This window comes from Mytilus galloprovincialis, chromosome 1, assembly GCF_965363235.1.
Source record: "Mytilus galloprovincialis chromosome 1, xbMytGall1.hap1.1, whole genome shotgun sequence".
Classification (NCBI taxonomy): Eukaryota; Metazoa; Mollusca; class Bivalvia; order Mytilida; family Mytilidae; genus Mytilus; species Mytilus galloprovincialis.
In genome coordinates, this window is record NC_134838.1 from 94,359,459 (window position 1) to 94,377,704 (window position 18,246).

General features: G+C 30.3%; 1 protein-coding gene across 3 annotated transcripts; it reads left to right on the top strand.

Moving 5' to 3' along the window:
* The first annotated feature begins 6 nt into the window (after positions 1-6).
* LOC143045396 (uncharacterized) lies at positions 7-12,389 on the top strand. 3 transcript variants are annotated; one of them, XM_076217877.1, is made up of 4 exons: positions 7-110; positions 4,480-4,812; positions 6,924-7,258; positions 12,266-12,389. In XM_076217877.1, exons 2-3 carry the CDS (start codon positions 4,503-4,505, stop codon positions 7,256-7,258), a joined length of 645 nt encoding a protein of 214 aa, XP_076073992.1. In that variant the 5' UTR covers positions 7-110; positions 4,480-4,502; the 3' UTR covers positions 12,266-12,389. The 3 variants fall into 3 exon arrangements, with proteins under 3 accessions (XP_076073992.1, XP_076073974.1, XP_076073984.1); XM_076217859.1 differs by lacking the exon at positions 12,266-12,389 and adding an exon at positions 7,594-12,182; XM_076217869.1 differs by lacking the exon at positions 12,266-12,389 and having other exon boundaries at positions 6,924-12,182.
* Positions 12,390-18,246: the final 5,857 nt, after the last annotated feature.

The following is an 18,246-nucleotide window of genomic DNA, read 5'->3' on the forward strand; positions in this document are numbered from 1 at the left end:
AAATAGAATTTAGACAATCTGATAGAGCTTCCATCTTTTACTCAAGCTTTGTGAAATATATTTTACTTCCTTGTTCAAAATCTGTAGGACAGATAAGGTGTTACTTCAATGTATATTATATAACCTATCATTTTAGATAATTTCTGTTTGATATAGACCTTCCTTCAAATTATGTCGGAATGCTGTTTTCAGAGATCTTATAATTATAAAACTACAACCCAATAGGCATAATAGGCAATATATAAATTATTTCTATTTGATCCCAATATACATAATTTTGTTCATATACAATGTAATATGAGGCAGGCATTACCTGTGAATGGGGACGAAGTCTATGATTTTTTTTTTAATCAACAATGTTAAAAAGAGAAACTGAAATACCGTAACGTTTCCGATTTGGTTTGTTGTAAGGGATTTTCAGTTGTGACGTTATTTAAGTTATGACGTCATATTCAATATAAACAAAGAAACGCTGTCATCAGGTAACGTTTTTTTTAATAACAAACATTTTTTTAAATGAATTAGTATTAGTTCCTTTCTTAGACTAATAAATATTTTATTCAAAGTCTCATGTAAACAAGACCGAAAACGGAAGTAGATTTCCCCATATTAAATGAGCCAGTCCATGCGAAAAGGTACAAAAAGTCCTTTTGGTAAACTTTACAGGACACGTTATCAAAGTTTGTTATAGTATTTTTGAAAAACGATTTTATCCGAAAAAAAATTACATTAATGTAAACATTCATAAGATTGTCAATTCTATCCCGAATTTGTCAACTAAAACCGAAAAAGACGTAGAAATATCTGAATTTTTGGTATTTGAGCAAGTGTAAAATCATTTGTTCCCCGGACTAATGCTATACCGACCAGAAACTACAAAAAATTATGACACTACAGAGACAAAAGTCGATAATTTCCGTCAGTTCTACAGGTTTAAAGAAAGAAAGACAACATTAAAACATGAGGGAAAATGCAAAAACTATGACATCTTGTGTTTTAGAAATTGAAATTTAAGTTAAGTTAAGTTATTTAATATTAAGTTAAGTTATTTAATATTATATAAATCAACCTTAGTTGCACGGGATTCGAACCGTTGCCCTGTTTGATTGCATTGATATCCGCATCGTAAGCGAGGGCCTTATCCCCACTGCTACCAGGTTTAACGTTATCAATTGGCAAATCAAGCCATTTAAACTGTACTTTGAAAATGATTGAAATATATGAAATAATTCACTAAAAATCTTGATAAAACTAGGGGGGGGAGGGGGTCTCAACACTCGCAGGTGCGTGAAGCTCACAGCTTGATGATATGAGGGAAAGTAAATGTGTTTTATAAATCACAAGTCTACTACCAATAATTATGCACACTTTTTAGAATTTCGTAAATTTTTCGTTTTTGTACCTTTTCGCATGGACTGGCTCAAATATACAAGCTCACATTTACAAAAAATAAAAATAAACTAAAAAAATCTGGAACAACACATTTTCTCAATGATAATGACGGATCACAGCCTTTTATCTTCTAGGATTCCCTTAAAACAAGCAGTTCATAACTTCATTTACATGATTTAGAAGACTCAATATTGTCTTGTAAGACTATCAAATATCTTGTTTGACCCCTAATTTTACATTTCTTAAGTATATTATACTAAGTTTACTTAGCTTTATGCTAAGTTACAGTAAATGGGCTATGCCACAGATTTTGGTTTGGATCATTGAAAAAAAATTGTTTGTAAATTAATTTAGTACATGTAGTAGTTGATTGTAAAATAACAGTTATCAACAAACATTTAACAAAAAGACCAAAAATATTTAACAAATCAGGACGACATAAAATTATTAAAATATCCTTAGGAAACCATATTTTAGAATGTGTACAGAACTAGTATTAGTATGTATACTTGAGAATATTTTTTTCAGCATCTGGGAACTTTCAAAAGGCAAAGAATAAGAACATAATAATAGAAGAATGACAGCTTATTGCAAATTAAGGAAGATATAAATATTAAATTCCAAGATCATGAAGATTTAGACTTTTCTTTTGTTAACAAGTTAAACTTTACAAAAAAACAATATTTAATAAAGAGTTTAATAATTGGTCCAAGGACACACTTATCGTCCTTTGGTTTTCGTTGTCTACGAATATCATGAATGTAATCCCTAGTGTAAACAGTGTATAACTTGCATGTTTTATTTGATGCACTTTCCCAATTTATTTCTTGATATTAAATACATGTTCAGATGCTTTTAATACTTAATATATAATATTCAAGAGCATTTAAAAAGCAATTTTTGCATAATTTCAAAATTTTAGGCCAAAATCTTGACAGTTGAAGATCATGAAGATATTTAATTTATACGTCAAAAATAAACATCCAAATGTCACTACTAAAATGACCCTAGTTTCTCTAATATATGCAACATGGCCATGAAACTTGGCAAACTATCTCATAATTGCCTGAGCTTAGGTTATGCAAAGTTTTATAAAGATTGGTCAAGTTTTTCTGTCCTATTAGGTCCAAGGACACAGTTATCGTCCTTTGGTTTTTGTTGTCTACGAATATAGTCCCTAGTGTAAACAGTGTATAACTTGCATGTTTTATTTGATACACTTTCCCTATTTATTTCCAGATATTAAATGCATGAAATATGAAGTAGGGGGATGTAATTACATGTTAAAAAAATTTGAGTGCTGAAACTGCTGATTCTTTATGTTAAGTAGTGATTTGGTCCAGTTCAAAAAGGTCTAATTTTATAACGCCTGAAGCTGTCAAACTGAATTTTACACCCCCTTAACACAGAATTGTCAATATTTTGAGTTAGAGCAGGTAGAAGTTTCTATAATTTTGATATTATTTGTCTACCTGGTAGTACACTCCACTGTAAAAATCTTTTTGAGAAAGAGCAGGTGCGATTTTTTTAATTTGAATTTATTGTCTAAAAGAAATGCACTACGAAATAATTGTGTTCTGGGGCCAATTCTCTTCAACAATAAAATTTTTAAGAAATTTAGATGCCAATATACAGTAGGGCAATAGATTAAGAACTTAAAGAAATTTATGGCCCATTTATGGGCATTATGTTTTCTGGTCAGTGCGTCCATCCGTCTATTCATCCGTCCATTCGTCTCGCTTCGGGTAAAAGTTTTTGGTCACGGTAGTTTTTGATGAAGTTTAAGTTCAATCAACTTGAAACTTAGTACATATGTTCCCTATGATATGATTTTTCTAATTTTAATGCCAAATAAGAGATTTTCCCCCATTTTCACGGTCCACTGAACATAGAAAATGATAGTGCAGATGGGGCATCCGTGTACTGGGGACACATTCTTGTTTAAATATATTTTATGTTTGAACCATATTTTACAATAAATTTTAAAACAAAAAAGAAAAGAAGACAAACAAATAATTACAAGATTTAGACATAGCTGTCATAACCTTGAAATTGAAAGAGGGAGGTATGTTGGTATAAAAACTATAAATGTGTAAGCATATGTAAGAACACAGTTGAAGATGAACTACATTTATTTTTAAAATTCTTTCTAGTTCAGATTCTAAATTCAAAATTATCTGATGAAATGAAATTAGTTTTGATTCTTTCATCTGAATATTTTTTTTTTCCTTCAAACTTATCTAAATTATAGCACTCCTTTTATGAAGAACGAAAGAAATTTCTAGAAAATATCGATGTAATTTGAAAAAAACAGAAAAATAGAATAGAATCTATCCGTAGTCATCCCCATAGGCCTAGGTCCATAAATTGATTCAGAAATTAAATTTCTCTAGGTGGCAGTGGCTTCCAAAAGACTTAATGTTTTGTCAATGACATTGTTTATAATTGTGTTACTTTGTTTAAATGTGTATACATGTTTTTGTTTAAATGTGTATACATGTTTTTGTTTAAATGTTAAATCATTCTAAACAATTTTGTATAATTCATTTGATTGTATTCATATGCATGTAGCTCACATGATTGGTTAATAAGCATATTATATTATTGTATCTTTGGGCTTTAAGTGCGCTTGATGAAGGGAGTATATGTAATTTGTCTGTAACTGAGTAAAGAACACCACATGCATTAAACATAAATTCTCCCTCTCTTACCTTTTCCAAGTGTTAGTTTTAGACCTGGTACAGGATTATTATAATTATTTAGATAACTAGAAGTCTTATCTTTAAGGTTCTATAACAAAAAAATTAACAAAAATGCCAAACTGGCAGAGGAAAACTCCAAATGGAAAGTCCTTTAATTATCAAATGTCAAAATCAAATTAAACACATCAAATGAATAAAAAACAACTGTCACATTCTTGACTTTGTAAAGACATGTCCTAATAAAGAAAATGGTAACAGGACCAAATTTTGTAAAAACAAGGTCTATAAAAAAAAATTAAATGTGTGAAAGAATTTCTAACAATTATCGTGACAGAACAACATGTAGAAAAAGAATATAATAATGTTCTAAGTATTTTTTCTGTAGAACAACTACCACCGTTGGTGACCATGCCTCTAAAGAAAGAAGATGCCGCTAGAATTAAGAAAAATTATAAAACTATTATTGAGAGTCTGAGGATAGATAATATATTAGATCAAATGATTGAAGACGAGGTTTTTGGATTAGATGATTATGAAAAAATAACCTCCAGAACAACACAAAAAGATAAGAATAGGGAATTTGTTGCACTCCTCATTAGAAGTCATGACAAAGGATTCAAAGTATTCATCAAATGTTTAAAAGAAGATGAATCATACAAAGATATAGCACACCAAATAGAGAATACACAAGTAGAGACAATTAAAGATGAAAACATTGGTAGGTACACATGTATATGGATTTACGAAAAAACAAATAATTTTTCATGCAATGTTATTTCATTTATCATAACTTTCATCTGGTCAAACCAAAGACTCCCATCATTATCATCATCATTGTCGTCTTAGTCAGCATCCTCCTTCTTCCTCTGTATAAAAATAGGAAGATTTGGTATGATTGCCAATAAGACACCTCTCCACCAGAGACCAAATGATTTAGAAGTGAAAAACTATAGGTCACTGTAGGACCTTCAACAATGAGAAAAACCTATCAAAAAAGATTAGTTGTACAGTACATAATGTTTCAACAAAAATCTCAATAATTTTAGACAAAAACCATTGGATGACTGTTTAAGGAGTTATTGCTATTAAATAATGATTTTTGACTAACTCTCAAACAGTTTAAGATATGTAAGAGGTGGGTATAAAGTAAAAAACTGTAAACAGCAAAAATTATCAGTGAAATAAGATCTACAAAAAGAATTTTTCCCTGAAATAACCATTTTTGACTAATTTCCTATTTTTTGAAACATACATGTAGGTAGACACAGTAAACACCAAAATGATCACTAAAAAGATATATTTTTGACAATTGAGGAATTGAGGCTCATGCATATTATGAGCCTCTTGTTTGTGATGTTTTCATGTTCATATAATAACTTTTTTATCCTTTGAGTTTGACATTGGCTTTTGATATATGGCACATGGGTTATGACAAATGGGTGTAGACAATGTCTCATGTATGATTGATGAAGACTATTGTTGTCAACCAGTTAACCGTTGGAAGGACCGAATATCGAATACCAAAAACGCTTACCGATTAACCAAACTTTTTTGTAATTTGAGTAGATTTGATATATAAATATGTACTGAAATCATTAATAATTTTGTTCTATTCAAATATTATCTTCAGGGTAATTAATTTGACAGATCAATTATCCAGTATATTGATTGCTAGTGTTAATTAAAAAAACATAAAAAAATTACAACTGAGACAACTTGTCTATCAGCTCAGGGAAAGATCTTAAGTAAACATAATTAGTAAACATGTTTTTTTAAACAGTAACTTTAAATCAGTAATCCGATTAAATTTAATTATGATTTAATTCTTTATTTTTATTTTTCACTAATATTGCATGGACCTAAATCTGAATGTGCAACCTCCACTGTGAAAGGCTTTGTCATACTTTAAACAAATTCCAACTAAAAAATTGTGCAATGCAAATCAACGTGAATGTTATTAATGTATTCATTTTACGCGCAACAGGCTTAATCATTTCAAATTTAAACACTCCACATTATTTTCTGAAAAAAATTTTCATTCTGAAGTGATAACAAATGCCATAGTAGATACAGTATATTGAATTATTCAAAGTTCTTCGCAAGGAATCCTGACAGACAAGCCTTACGTATACAATACCAAAGAACAAATTTCAATTCATCATATTATAAAAACTTACATTTGAAGGTATCATAGATAAGGCCTTCAAACATCAACATAAACTACCGGTTAACCGGTTAATCGGTCGAACAATTGATCAAGTAACCGATAGTAAAATTACGATTTGGCAACACTAATGTAGACCTTTGACCTTCATGGTAAAGAAAATTATTCCGACCCAAAACTTAATATTTAGTTTAGATTGCCATTGTAACTCCTTTTCAATGCATTGAAAGGTTTGCCCTTCAGAGTGATGGCCTGCCAACTCATTTAATAAATTGTAAAATTTAAAATTGTGGTAACAACTGGTGTATTCTAAATTGTCATGACAAGACCTTACAGTACACCATAGGATTTGTTCCTAAGGCACCTCAAATCTTTGTATCATAAATTGTGAAAAAAACATCAATCAACTGTTCTGGTAATCACTCCCCCTAAACCATATATTTATTTTTAATAGCATGAGGCATGTCCTGTGAACTTGAGACCTGTATCTGGGGTTCATACTTCCTCCCCTGTCATATCATAACTTTTTTTTAAATATATGTACAAATGTCTAATTTTGTGCCCCATAACTTTGTTTATTTTTTAATTGCCATGAATAAACCTTTCTACAATACCATAATGATATGACAAAAATGTTGAATATCATGTTAATGATCTTCTTTCAGAGGATTGGATTGGAAACAGAATGCCATCTGAAAAAGGAGGGCAATATTTAAAAGACATTGACCTCTTGTGTTTTAGTAAAGCAATAACACCAGCACATTTACAGATAGTTGGTACATGTCTAGGATTTTCCAAAGTAGATGTAGAACACATCGAGTATAAACATTTGCGTGCTCCTGAGGCTGCATGCCATGACCTTCTTGTTAAATGGAGAAACAAACATGGACATAGTGCAACTTTATCAAAACTTATGGAGATATTTTTCGTTGCACATCAGAACACACCTGAATCTATTCATGATGAAAAAATATGGGATGCTCTGGACAAATTCAAATAGGTAAATATGTAAGACTCAGATTGGAATAAGCATTTAGGTCCAAAGTCTATGAATTTTTGGGCTAAAACAATGCCATAATTTGTATTGGAATAGCCAAAGCAAAGAAATCACTTAGTCTGTTTGTCCAAATGTATGACCTTTAACATTATTTTTTTTTGAAAATGCAATAACTCCAAAAGTATAGATAAGGAAGGTGAAATTGCAGCTTAAATTTTGAGAAATTTCATTCTGTTTTAGAAATGCTATAAACATTGACGTACAGATGTACTATTTGTTGTATGAAATCTGAAATACACATCATTTTGCTTGAGTCAAAATATTTTTGTTTGTTTCAGAAACTAGAGTTGGAGACAAAATGATAAAAAAGAGAAAAGAAAGTTGACATCAATTGATACATCTGTTATATTTCATTTTTTTATGTAGAAAAACCTGGAATGGAAAGAAATTGGCAGGTCATTAAATTGTTGTTTGTCTGACATTAGTATAAGAAATATGAAGTAAAGCAGGACAATCATGCATATATACATAAGTAAAATGATGTTCTGGTTATAATCTTAAGCTTTTTTTATCAGAGTTTAAAAATATGAATTTGATACTAAGATTATGAATTATAATTGTCTTTCAGCCCACTTGAAAATTGTTTGGTAATAAAGAGTATCAATTATTTGAAATCAGACCTTTTACTTTGTATTTGAAAGTCCCTCACTTAAGGTCTGAATAAACTCATCATAGATACCAGGTTAAATTTGTATTTACGCCAGACACATGTTTCATCAACAAAAGAAATACACCCCATAAGAGGAAGTTCTGCAGACCTTTTAAACAACCAATCATGAGTTCTTATCTTATTTTAATGGGATTGTGTGAATATGTTCCTTATAATATAACAAAAAACCATGATAAAGTTCAATTTAAGTGCTGTATTCAGGGATTAACAGATACATGTATTTTGAAAAGGCAGCATATATTTTGGAAATATGGCTTTTTTTTTACTATTAAAGGCCTTTACTATTGATCAGTTCCAATGTTCCCACAACCAATACTGTTTTTTTGTTTATTTTTCCCCATTAAATTGTTGTTGGTTTTTGATTTATCTTACTTTACATTAGCTCAACAATTTCTTATTTTATTGTAATTCTTTCTTAAAGGGCTAAATTGTTCTGATATTGTTTAGAAATTATTGAATGCAAGTAAATATCTATTTACATTTGCTTATATTCCAGTTATGTTATATATGTATAATTTTTTTAATATTTTTTGCGAATAAGACTATGTTTTTATTTCTCATGTGCCATCAAGTTTATATCCATATACTTAAAAGGAGTTGCAGGCATGTTGTTTTGCTGTTTGTGATATGTGTGAACCTCTGAACATCTGTATGTCCAGAATAATCTGACCTACAAAAAAATGCAGAATTTGAATCTTGGCAGAATGTTAACATTATCATTGTTCACTGGTTCATCCGGTTTTGAAAGTTGTCCTAGGGACAGAATTAAAGATGGAAACAAATTTCATGTACAGTGGCATTGGAATTTTCATGTAACACATGTGATATCTTCAGGGGGGTAGCAAATAAAAAACTATTGTCACAAACCACTCTTACACCATTTGAGATAAGATTCTGAAAAGTGGTGTGTATTAACAAGATATTGTTTTGTTTTGGAACTTAGTTATTTAGCTTGAGGTTAAAGAATTATGGATGAAAAGTTTTCCAGCATTGAGTGAAATCTTTTAACTACGATGCCTTGTGTTTTAAAACAAATTTACAGAAGAGCTAAGTGTTGGTGGTTTATGTGATCCTCAGAGGTCTGAAAAACAGAAAGACTGATTTATAAAGCTTTGATTTATATTATGCATTCAACTGTCATTTATCCATTCTCAAACCCAAAATAATAAAAATGTTTTCCAAATTGCATTAATAAATTCATCTTTTCAAACTAATCAACTTGTAAAAGGTTTCCAACACATTGCTAATGAAAAACTGTTTGTATGGAACAAGTGCAGTTAATAATATGATTGATTCTTGTTCATAATAAACTCATCATGCCAGGGTTGAAATTTTGTATTTGCGCTAGACACATGTTAAAATAATTTTCTAAATGCAAATCTCAAAATTGGAGAATATCTATTTGAACTATGTTTTTTTGCAATTAAAGTTTTTTATCGCTATTTTGTGCATTTTTCCTTTGATCTTTTTTTGTGATAATTTTCATATCATGCTTCTCGCTTGAGATGGAAAAATTATCGCTAGAAACTAAGGAGGCCACATGGCGTTGTTAACCAAATTGACATGAAATTGACAACGTCGTCATAGGTAAAATAGCGATAAACAGATTATCATTGGTCATCTCAACTCGATTGCTTTTCTCACTTTCGCTGTACCAGCTCAAGCGAGAAAATCAATCTCGTTGAGATGATCAACGATAATCTATAAATATTGAATTGTTATATTTGAATATCTGTTTGTTATGTTATGTTTTGTCCAGAATGCATACCTTATGAGGCTTGCTTTCATATAAAAAACCTTGACTTATCTTCAATTGCACAATTGAATGTTTAATTTTTAATTCCTAGTTTAAAATGAATGCAATCTTTACTGATCTTTACCCCCAGTGCTGAAACACACTGTGTTTATTTTCTTTTTTGGCTAAAATCTCATTGAAAGGTGAAAGTCTTGAGATTAGATGTTGCAGAGAAAATTCCTGTAGTTTTAAACAACCATAGATAATTTGTATTTATTACTATTTTCCCTGGGCAAGGTTAATACAATTTGGCTATTGATGTCATTCAAACCTTGCTTTCATCAACCAAAGAAAAGCCCTTCTTATTTGTCAGTAACTTGAGATGGAAAGAAATTATCACACAGAAAAGTTCTAAAGGTAACATTTTAGAAAGTAATGATAATTTGATAAAATGAACAATATGATTCTGCATATCTCCCTTCCTGTTGTTATTTTGCTAACATCAATGTTTAAATAAATTATAATTTATTCTTATAAACCCTTACTTTTGCATTAAGTTGCAGTCTTTATTTTGTTGATGATAGCTAAAATTGTGTATCAGTCAATGAACTACCAAAGGATTTCTTTCTAAATGTTTACTCTTAGATTCTTGTATAACTTGTTAATATATAAAATAAAATTGTAAATAATATCATATTGTCAATTGTGTAATTCATTTTATGCAATACATTAATTGGTTTATAATCTTGTACATTTGTACATACACAATTATGCTACTGTGCTAATCCAAGAACTTATTTTTGAACTTGGAGTTTGAAGCCATTTTTACACTAAATAATAAATTTTTACATTAAAAAAATATAAATTTCCTAAAAAGTTGTAAGAATAGAGCAGGTGTAAAGTAATTTAATTAAATTCTTATTTACATTTCATTCCAAAGATTGACATTATGTTTCACAATAAGGTTAGATAAATCTAACTTCACATTTTGATCAACTTGGAGAAAGTAATTGAAATACACTTAAAATATAACTTTTGGTCCAATAATAGTTTGAAAGAAGAAAGGCTCTTCTGTATGCATATAGGCATTTGGTATTATGGTATATATATAAATTTTGATACAATGCCTATGGATATACTGAAAAAAAATGGCAAAAAGATATAAGTTCAGTCAAACCTGTTTTCTATATACCTGTACTGTTCTTTTTGTGTCTGATTTCTGTCAAACAATAAGATACTATTGTCACTTTATAAATATCAGCACTGTGCGCTAGCCAAATGATCCCCAAGTTTACGGTGAATAGCTTTTTTGTAATTTCTACAAAACAATTGCTTTGAATCACTCAACATTTTATTCTAAAATTAAATGATGAGCTGGTTGTATTTTTTTGTCTTGAAGATCTTGTAAATATTTTTCTAATAATTGACAGACCATGTCAAGATCTACAGCAAAACCAATTGAATATCTGCATTGTTATTTAATATGGTATATGTACATAAAGATTATTCTCATACTTTCACTTGATTCAAACCTGTATGTGATTTATTTGTTATTTTTAATGAAGTGTGCATAAAGTCACTGAAAGCTGATATTTGTGTTCAGCACATAGTATGATTTAGAATTGATATTGGTATATATATATTGATTTACTGAATACAATTTTTTATATTTTATTTTAAGACAATTCTTTCATTGAAGGTGATTGTTCTTATGGTAACGACTAGTAATGTTAGGCATACTAATTATTTTCACAGTCTAGCATCAGTAAATCCTCCAGCAATAAAGGAAGAGAAAATCAAGCTGTAATGAATTATTACAGCATTTCTAAATTTGATCATAGAAAAAGCAATATTTGACTAATCATTTAATAGTGTACAAACCAAACATTTAACTATCAAAGGGGGCATTTAGATATGTCATGTCTTGCTGTGTGGTTTTTTTTTCTCAACTTGCATGAAACAAAGAATTTCCCTGATGCATAAGATAGAATTCTTGTAGACTAGTAGTAGGGTAATTACACTAACAAAACTTACTAATTTTTGCCAATCATTCAAGTGTACATTTTTGTCCATCCTTTTGAAACATTTGAGGTAGATTCATCTAGCTTAAGCCAAACTAGACTAAAATCATCTTTTTCCATTCAAATTTAATCACATGTAGACCACTGTTTCTGTTCTCAGGATATGGTTTTAAAAGATCAATATTCAATGATTTCTCTGCTTTTACCATAGCTTGTTGATACCAAATAAAGATGAATTTGTCCAATTTCTGATCTTTTTATTAGGAAATATATGCTGTTTGATAAATTTATGTATGACTATTTGAGTAGTCAACCTGTTCCTTTTAATCATGTTGAGCATAATTTTAGAAAAGTGTTTTCATAATAAATCATAGTTTAAGATATGTAAGTATTGAACAGATTTTTATAACGAGTGCTTTATAATAAAACATATTGGTATCATGTTGTTTATTTTATTATTTTTAAATCACCGTTTTTATTTTGCATTTGAGGCAGTTATAGGTATAGGTTATATTTTTGAACAGGTCTATCAGAATCAGCAATCAGAGCAGTGGCATACTGAAAAAGAAATTGTAAGCAGGGGTATTGGTATGGCAGCCCACTTGAAGCTGAACCTAAATTCTTATTGAAAAAAAAAGTTTTATAAAAAAAATTGTAAGAACATGCTCAAAATGCTACGTTAGTAATACACCTCTGAATAAATGACATGTTTTTGCATTGGCAGCCATTCATTTTAGTTATAAGCAGCAACCTCAGTTGTCATATCACGCTTGAGATGAGAATGCTACCACATGAGTCATGTCATGTGGTAGCATTCTCATCTCAAGCGTTGTAGGTTGTTTTAATGTGTATCCAGGTTGTGTCAAACCAAATAATTTTAAATAGAAATTGATGCCTCTCTGCCGGGCACACAGCATTTGAGAGAAGAGCAAAGACCTTTGGATTGTAGTCAAATAATGTGTCTGAGTAACGTGATGTGTCTTCCTGTGGAGTATTAATTTCATCTGATTTAGCAGATTAAAAATATGATTATGCATGTCGGTCTAGTTCTAAGCAAGGTATATCCATATCTCATTTATAATAACAAGTTATATTCCTGATATACTAGATATAAAACTTTCCATGGGATGTGAGGCAGTCCTCAATCAATTAATCATTAATTCCTTTATAGTTTTAACCGAATGTGTTTCCTTTTATTCAGTTATGTTGCATTGCCGATTTGTTTGAATTATTTAAAAGTTGCAAATCTATGTAACTTTCGGGAGTGTTGACCAGAAATTAATGTGTAAATTTTTCATTTCATGATATCTAGGAAATTTCATTGTTAAGTCGAGTGAAATCTGTATTAGATTGCAGCATTGATATGATTAGTTATGATCATAAGATAACATCTTACCTGAGATCACCCGTGGTTTTTGGTTGGGTTCGTGTTGCTCAGTTTTTTTATTTTGTTTACTGTTGTGTGTCTGTTTCTTTTAATGTTATGACATTATCAGTTTGAATGTCCCTTCGGTATCTTTTGCCTCTCTTTAACAGTGACATTGTTGAAGGTTAACCTGATTGTCTTCCTATTTCCCATCGTGTATAAATGAATATGTTCTAATCTTTTACTAAATATTTGATAGACTGTTTCATATAGATTTATGCAATTTTCTCCTATTTGTCACTCTGTCCACTATGATGGAATTGCTGTTATAAACTGGCAAGACGTTCCACTGTAATTTAATGTTTAGTATTTTATTACAACAAATTGAGGTAATCAATTTAATTAAATCAGCGGTCGGTTTTCTCGTTTGATTTTTTGTCATCTGCAAATGCATGTCAAGATGATATGTGTATGCTAGTACAAGTAAAGTTAAGATGGCTTTGTTTTCTCGCCTCCGACGAATGTGAACTTTGGGCAGCAGTAGTTTACCGTATTCAGATATCATTAATGAGTTAGAAGACAAATCAAGATAACAGAAAAAAGTATTAACAGGCAACAAAAAGGTGAAAGTTCTTAAAAGTGACAAAATCCGACGTTAGATTATATTAACCAACGATCGAATTGAATACAGCTGTCATATTCCTGACTCGGTCCGAAGAAAACGGAGGGTTTAATCTGGTCTTTTAGATCCAGAGATGACAGTGATCGAACAAAAAGACAATATTTGCAACTCGCCTTCATCAATGCATAATAATAAACAATTCACATCAACACCAGTGTCTAAAAAATCGACACTTACTCCGAAAGCCAAAGTGGCCCACCACCAAGAAACGCTTCACTCAAATCTGGACAGCATTTTTACTGTGCTTGAAACTGTTGATACAGCACTTGTCTCTATAGTTGGTATAGTTTCAGACATCAAACATGCTGTTAATGATTTTGACAACTTATCGTCAAAGAGTGAAAACCAACTCAAGACTTTTACAAAACATATCAAAGAACAACTTAGTACTATAGAAAGCAAAATAAAACATAACAATACATCTATAGAGTCTCTACATGTGAAATCTAATTCACTTGATAAACAAGTAAAAGATTTAAATATAAACCAAATTAAAATTATGGACAAGTTGGATATTATTCAAAAATCAGTTCTATCGCACAGAGAGGAACAAGAGGATTCAATAACAGAACTTAAAGAAAAATTTCATACGTTTGAAACACAAATTATAAAGGAACATGATAAACATAAAAAAGTTAAACCAAACGTACAAGATGAGACTGCATTTTCTCTCAACAATATCCTGGACAAGCCGAAGGACATTAACAACAACGATCAAAGTATAGATAGTTCTCAAATACACCCAGGCGATGATACTAAACCAGGAACAGACATAGACAATCTCATTCTTGGTGATTCCATAATTAGAAGAATTCAAGCAAGGAGATTCAACCCATATGAATCTACAGTAATAAACTATATAAATGGGGGGGCTGACAGTTGTATAGAATATGTGCAGGAAGCCGGTTATAAATTAAATCCCAAAAAGGTACTTGTGAACATTGGAGGAAGAGACCTTCGTGGAGACGGGGTTAAAGAGGACAAATTCAAAGAGTTATTCTCTGAAATTACAAGAACATGGCCTAAATCGCAAATCTATGTTCTCCCTATACTGAAAAGGAAAGATATTCCATATGATAAAGTGCAGATGGCAAATCAAACAATACTATCTGCCAGTCAAGGCTTCAAAACTATTAGAACACTAGATCCATTCGTACCAGCAGACAATATGTACTTTGATCATGTGCACCTAAACACTACTAAAGGCATACCATCGCTTGTTAAATTTCTGAAAAAAGGTATGAACATTACACCCTCGAAAACCAATTCATCACAACCGTACAAGTCAACCACAAGACAAAGGGATCAACCCAATCAAACTACTAGACGTTATGACCACCAATATAACCAATACTCAACACATGAGGATCGTCTAACAAACGAAAGATACAAAAATTATAATAAAAACCGAGTTAACAATATTCAACTCCAACCAGAGTTTCCACAATCACCACGGTTTCCGCAATCACAACCATTCAACATGAACAATAGTCAAGAACGACCACAGTTTCCACAACCACAACAATTCAACATGAATACTAGTCAACGACAACCGTTTCCACAAACAACAACATTCAACATGAACAATAATCTACATAGGACGCCATTCCTGCAAGCACCACCAGTCAACTTACCGCCTTTGCCGTTTTATCCGTGGCCATGGGGCCAATTTAACCAACCAAGTAACCAAAATGGCTTTTCAAATTATCCGTAAACATTTGGTACAATCAGTATTATTAATTAGATATCAAAAACTATACATGTTATAGTTGAAAAACAATTGTAATTTGGTGTACTTATTTGCCTGATAAGTCAAGATATGACTAAAAATCAATGTTTTTGGGGTATTTTTTTTTTTTTTTTTGTTGTTGTTTTTATTTGTTCTTTTCAAATATATATATATATAAAGTATGAATATTCATAGTATAAATAAGAAAGAGGAAAAAAAACACCATTGTTTCCATTCTATATTGTTTATAAAAGGAAAAGATTTTTTTCCCCCCCATTTTTATGTTATATGATAAATCATAAAAAGAAAGAAACTTCTATTAACCATTTATAGTAAAAATACAAAAAATGGATCATTTAATTCATTGTAATTTTGAAATTATCAATTCCTTGACAAAGGATCATCCAAAATCAACTCCAATTTTGTCCTTTTAACTTATACTTTAAATCATTTTACTAAAATAATGCCAAAATTTAGTTCTACTGAATATAACCTTAACATTGGCATGTGGAATATTCAAGGTTTAAATTCAGAAAAAATTTCTGATCATGCATTTGTAAATTTTGTATCAAAAATGCATATTATTAGTCTTGTTGAAACTTGGAGTGACAGTGGTAAACCTGTTGATAATATTCCTGGATTTGATTTTATATGTAATAGTACCAGGAAAAAACATAAAAGAGCCAGACGTGGCTCTGGTGGTATTTCTCTGTATGTCAGAAGTTCTATATATAAAGGTATATCCAAACTAACTTGTACTCATAATAATGCTGTATGGGTTAAACTAGATAAACATTTTTTTAATCTTAAGAATGATATTTTTATGGCTACAGTATATTTTTCACCAGAATATTCTTCTGGTTGTACAGAAGATATAAATGAAGTTTATTCAAAGTTGCTAAGAAATATTGAGCACTATAGTCAACTCGGAGATATTGTAATTCAAGGTGATTTTAATGCATACACCAATACTATTCCAGATTTTGTTATCTCTGATGAAGCAAAATTCCCAAAATCAAAAGACAATGATTATTCAATTGACTCACATAGTTTAAGAAATAATCTTGATTCAAAATCTGCAAATAAGAGTGGAAAGTTATTAATTGATTTATGTAAAGAATCCGGACTCAGAATACTGAACGGAAGAACTATTGGAGACCCTTTGGGCAAATGTACATGTATAACATATAATTGTTCCAGTCTTGTAGACTATACACTTGTGTCTTCTAATTTATTACAATGCATAGGAAACTTTAAAGTTAGTGATTTTACGCCAATATCAGATCACTGTCCTATCAGTTGCTCTTTACTTACTTGCTTTCACAAATGTAAAACTATAGAGACAAAATTAGATCCTCTCCCTGGTAAATTTATTTGGGATAACAAAGCAATTGATTGTTATACTACAAACATTCAAAACTCACATGTAAAACAAAGACTAGATGAATTTGTAAATGATAAACAGATTGATTGTAATTCAGCTGTTGAAAAATTCAACGCTATTTTGTGTGATACAGCACTTTTATCCACTAAATTTGTTCAAAAGAAAATCATGAATAGGCCTATTAAGAAAAATAAAAAACCATGGTTCTCAGACTCTTGTCATGACCTCCATACTACAGTTAAAAAGTACTGTTTACTTGTAAATAAGTTTCCAGACAATGGATCCTATAGAAAATCATTTTACTCATTCAAATCTAAATTAAGAAGAAGGTGTAAACAAGAAGAAAGAAGTTACAAGAGTCAAATCTGTGACCAAATTTCACTAAATATGAAAAAAGACCCAAAGACATTTTGGAATTTACTTAACAAATTAAGTTCTCTTTCAGAAATAAAAGAGGAAAACAATTTTGATCAAGAATTATTTATAAACTACTTTAAAAAAATGAACAGTACTTCTAATATCCAAAACAATAAATTCCATGACATAATTATTGAAAAATTAACAGCCTTAAAAAAGACACTAAATACATGCAACTCTGACAACGAATTTAATAAACACATTCAGCCAGCTGAAATTTTAAATGCAGTTAAAACACTTAAAAATGGTAAATCATCAGCTGAAGACTTAATTTCTAACGAAATGATTAAATGCGGTATGCCAGTATTATTAGAACCCCTATTAAAACTTTTTAACCTAGTATTTATGAAAGGCAGCTTCCCAAAATTATGGAACAAAAGTCTGATTACTTTAATTCATAAAAAGGGGAACAAATCTGACCCCTCTAATTATAGAGGTATCTCATTGACTTCTAATTTGGGAAAATTATTCAATAAAATTATACACACTAGACTTATGAAGTTTATTAACACCAATAATTTGATAAGTGAAAATCAGATTGGCTTCAAAGAAAAAGCTAGAACAGCAGATCATATATTCTCATTAAAGTCTATTGTAGACAAATATAAAACTAAAAAAAAGAAAATTTTTGCAGCATTTATAGATCTGCGAAAAGCCTTTGATACTGTCTGGAGGGAGGGTTTATTCTACATTCTACTCCAAAACAGACTTCCAGGCAAACTTTTTAACGTCATCCAATCAATGTATAATGACAACAAATGCAGAATTAAATTTCAAAATGGTATTAGCCATGAATTTATATCAAATTGCGGAGTAAAACAAGGGGATGTACTTAGCCCCACTTTGTTTAATATTTATATAAATGGCCTTGTAAATGACCTTGATCATGCAAACACTCAACCAATTATTATAGGAGATGTTAAACTA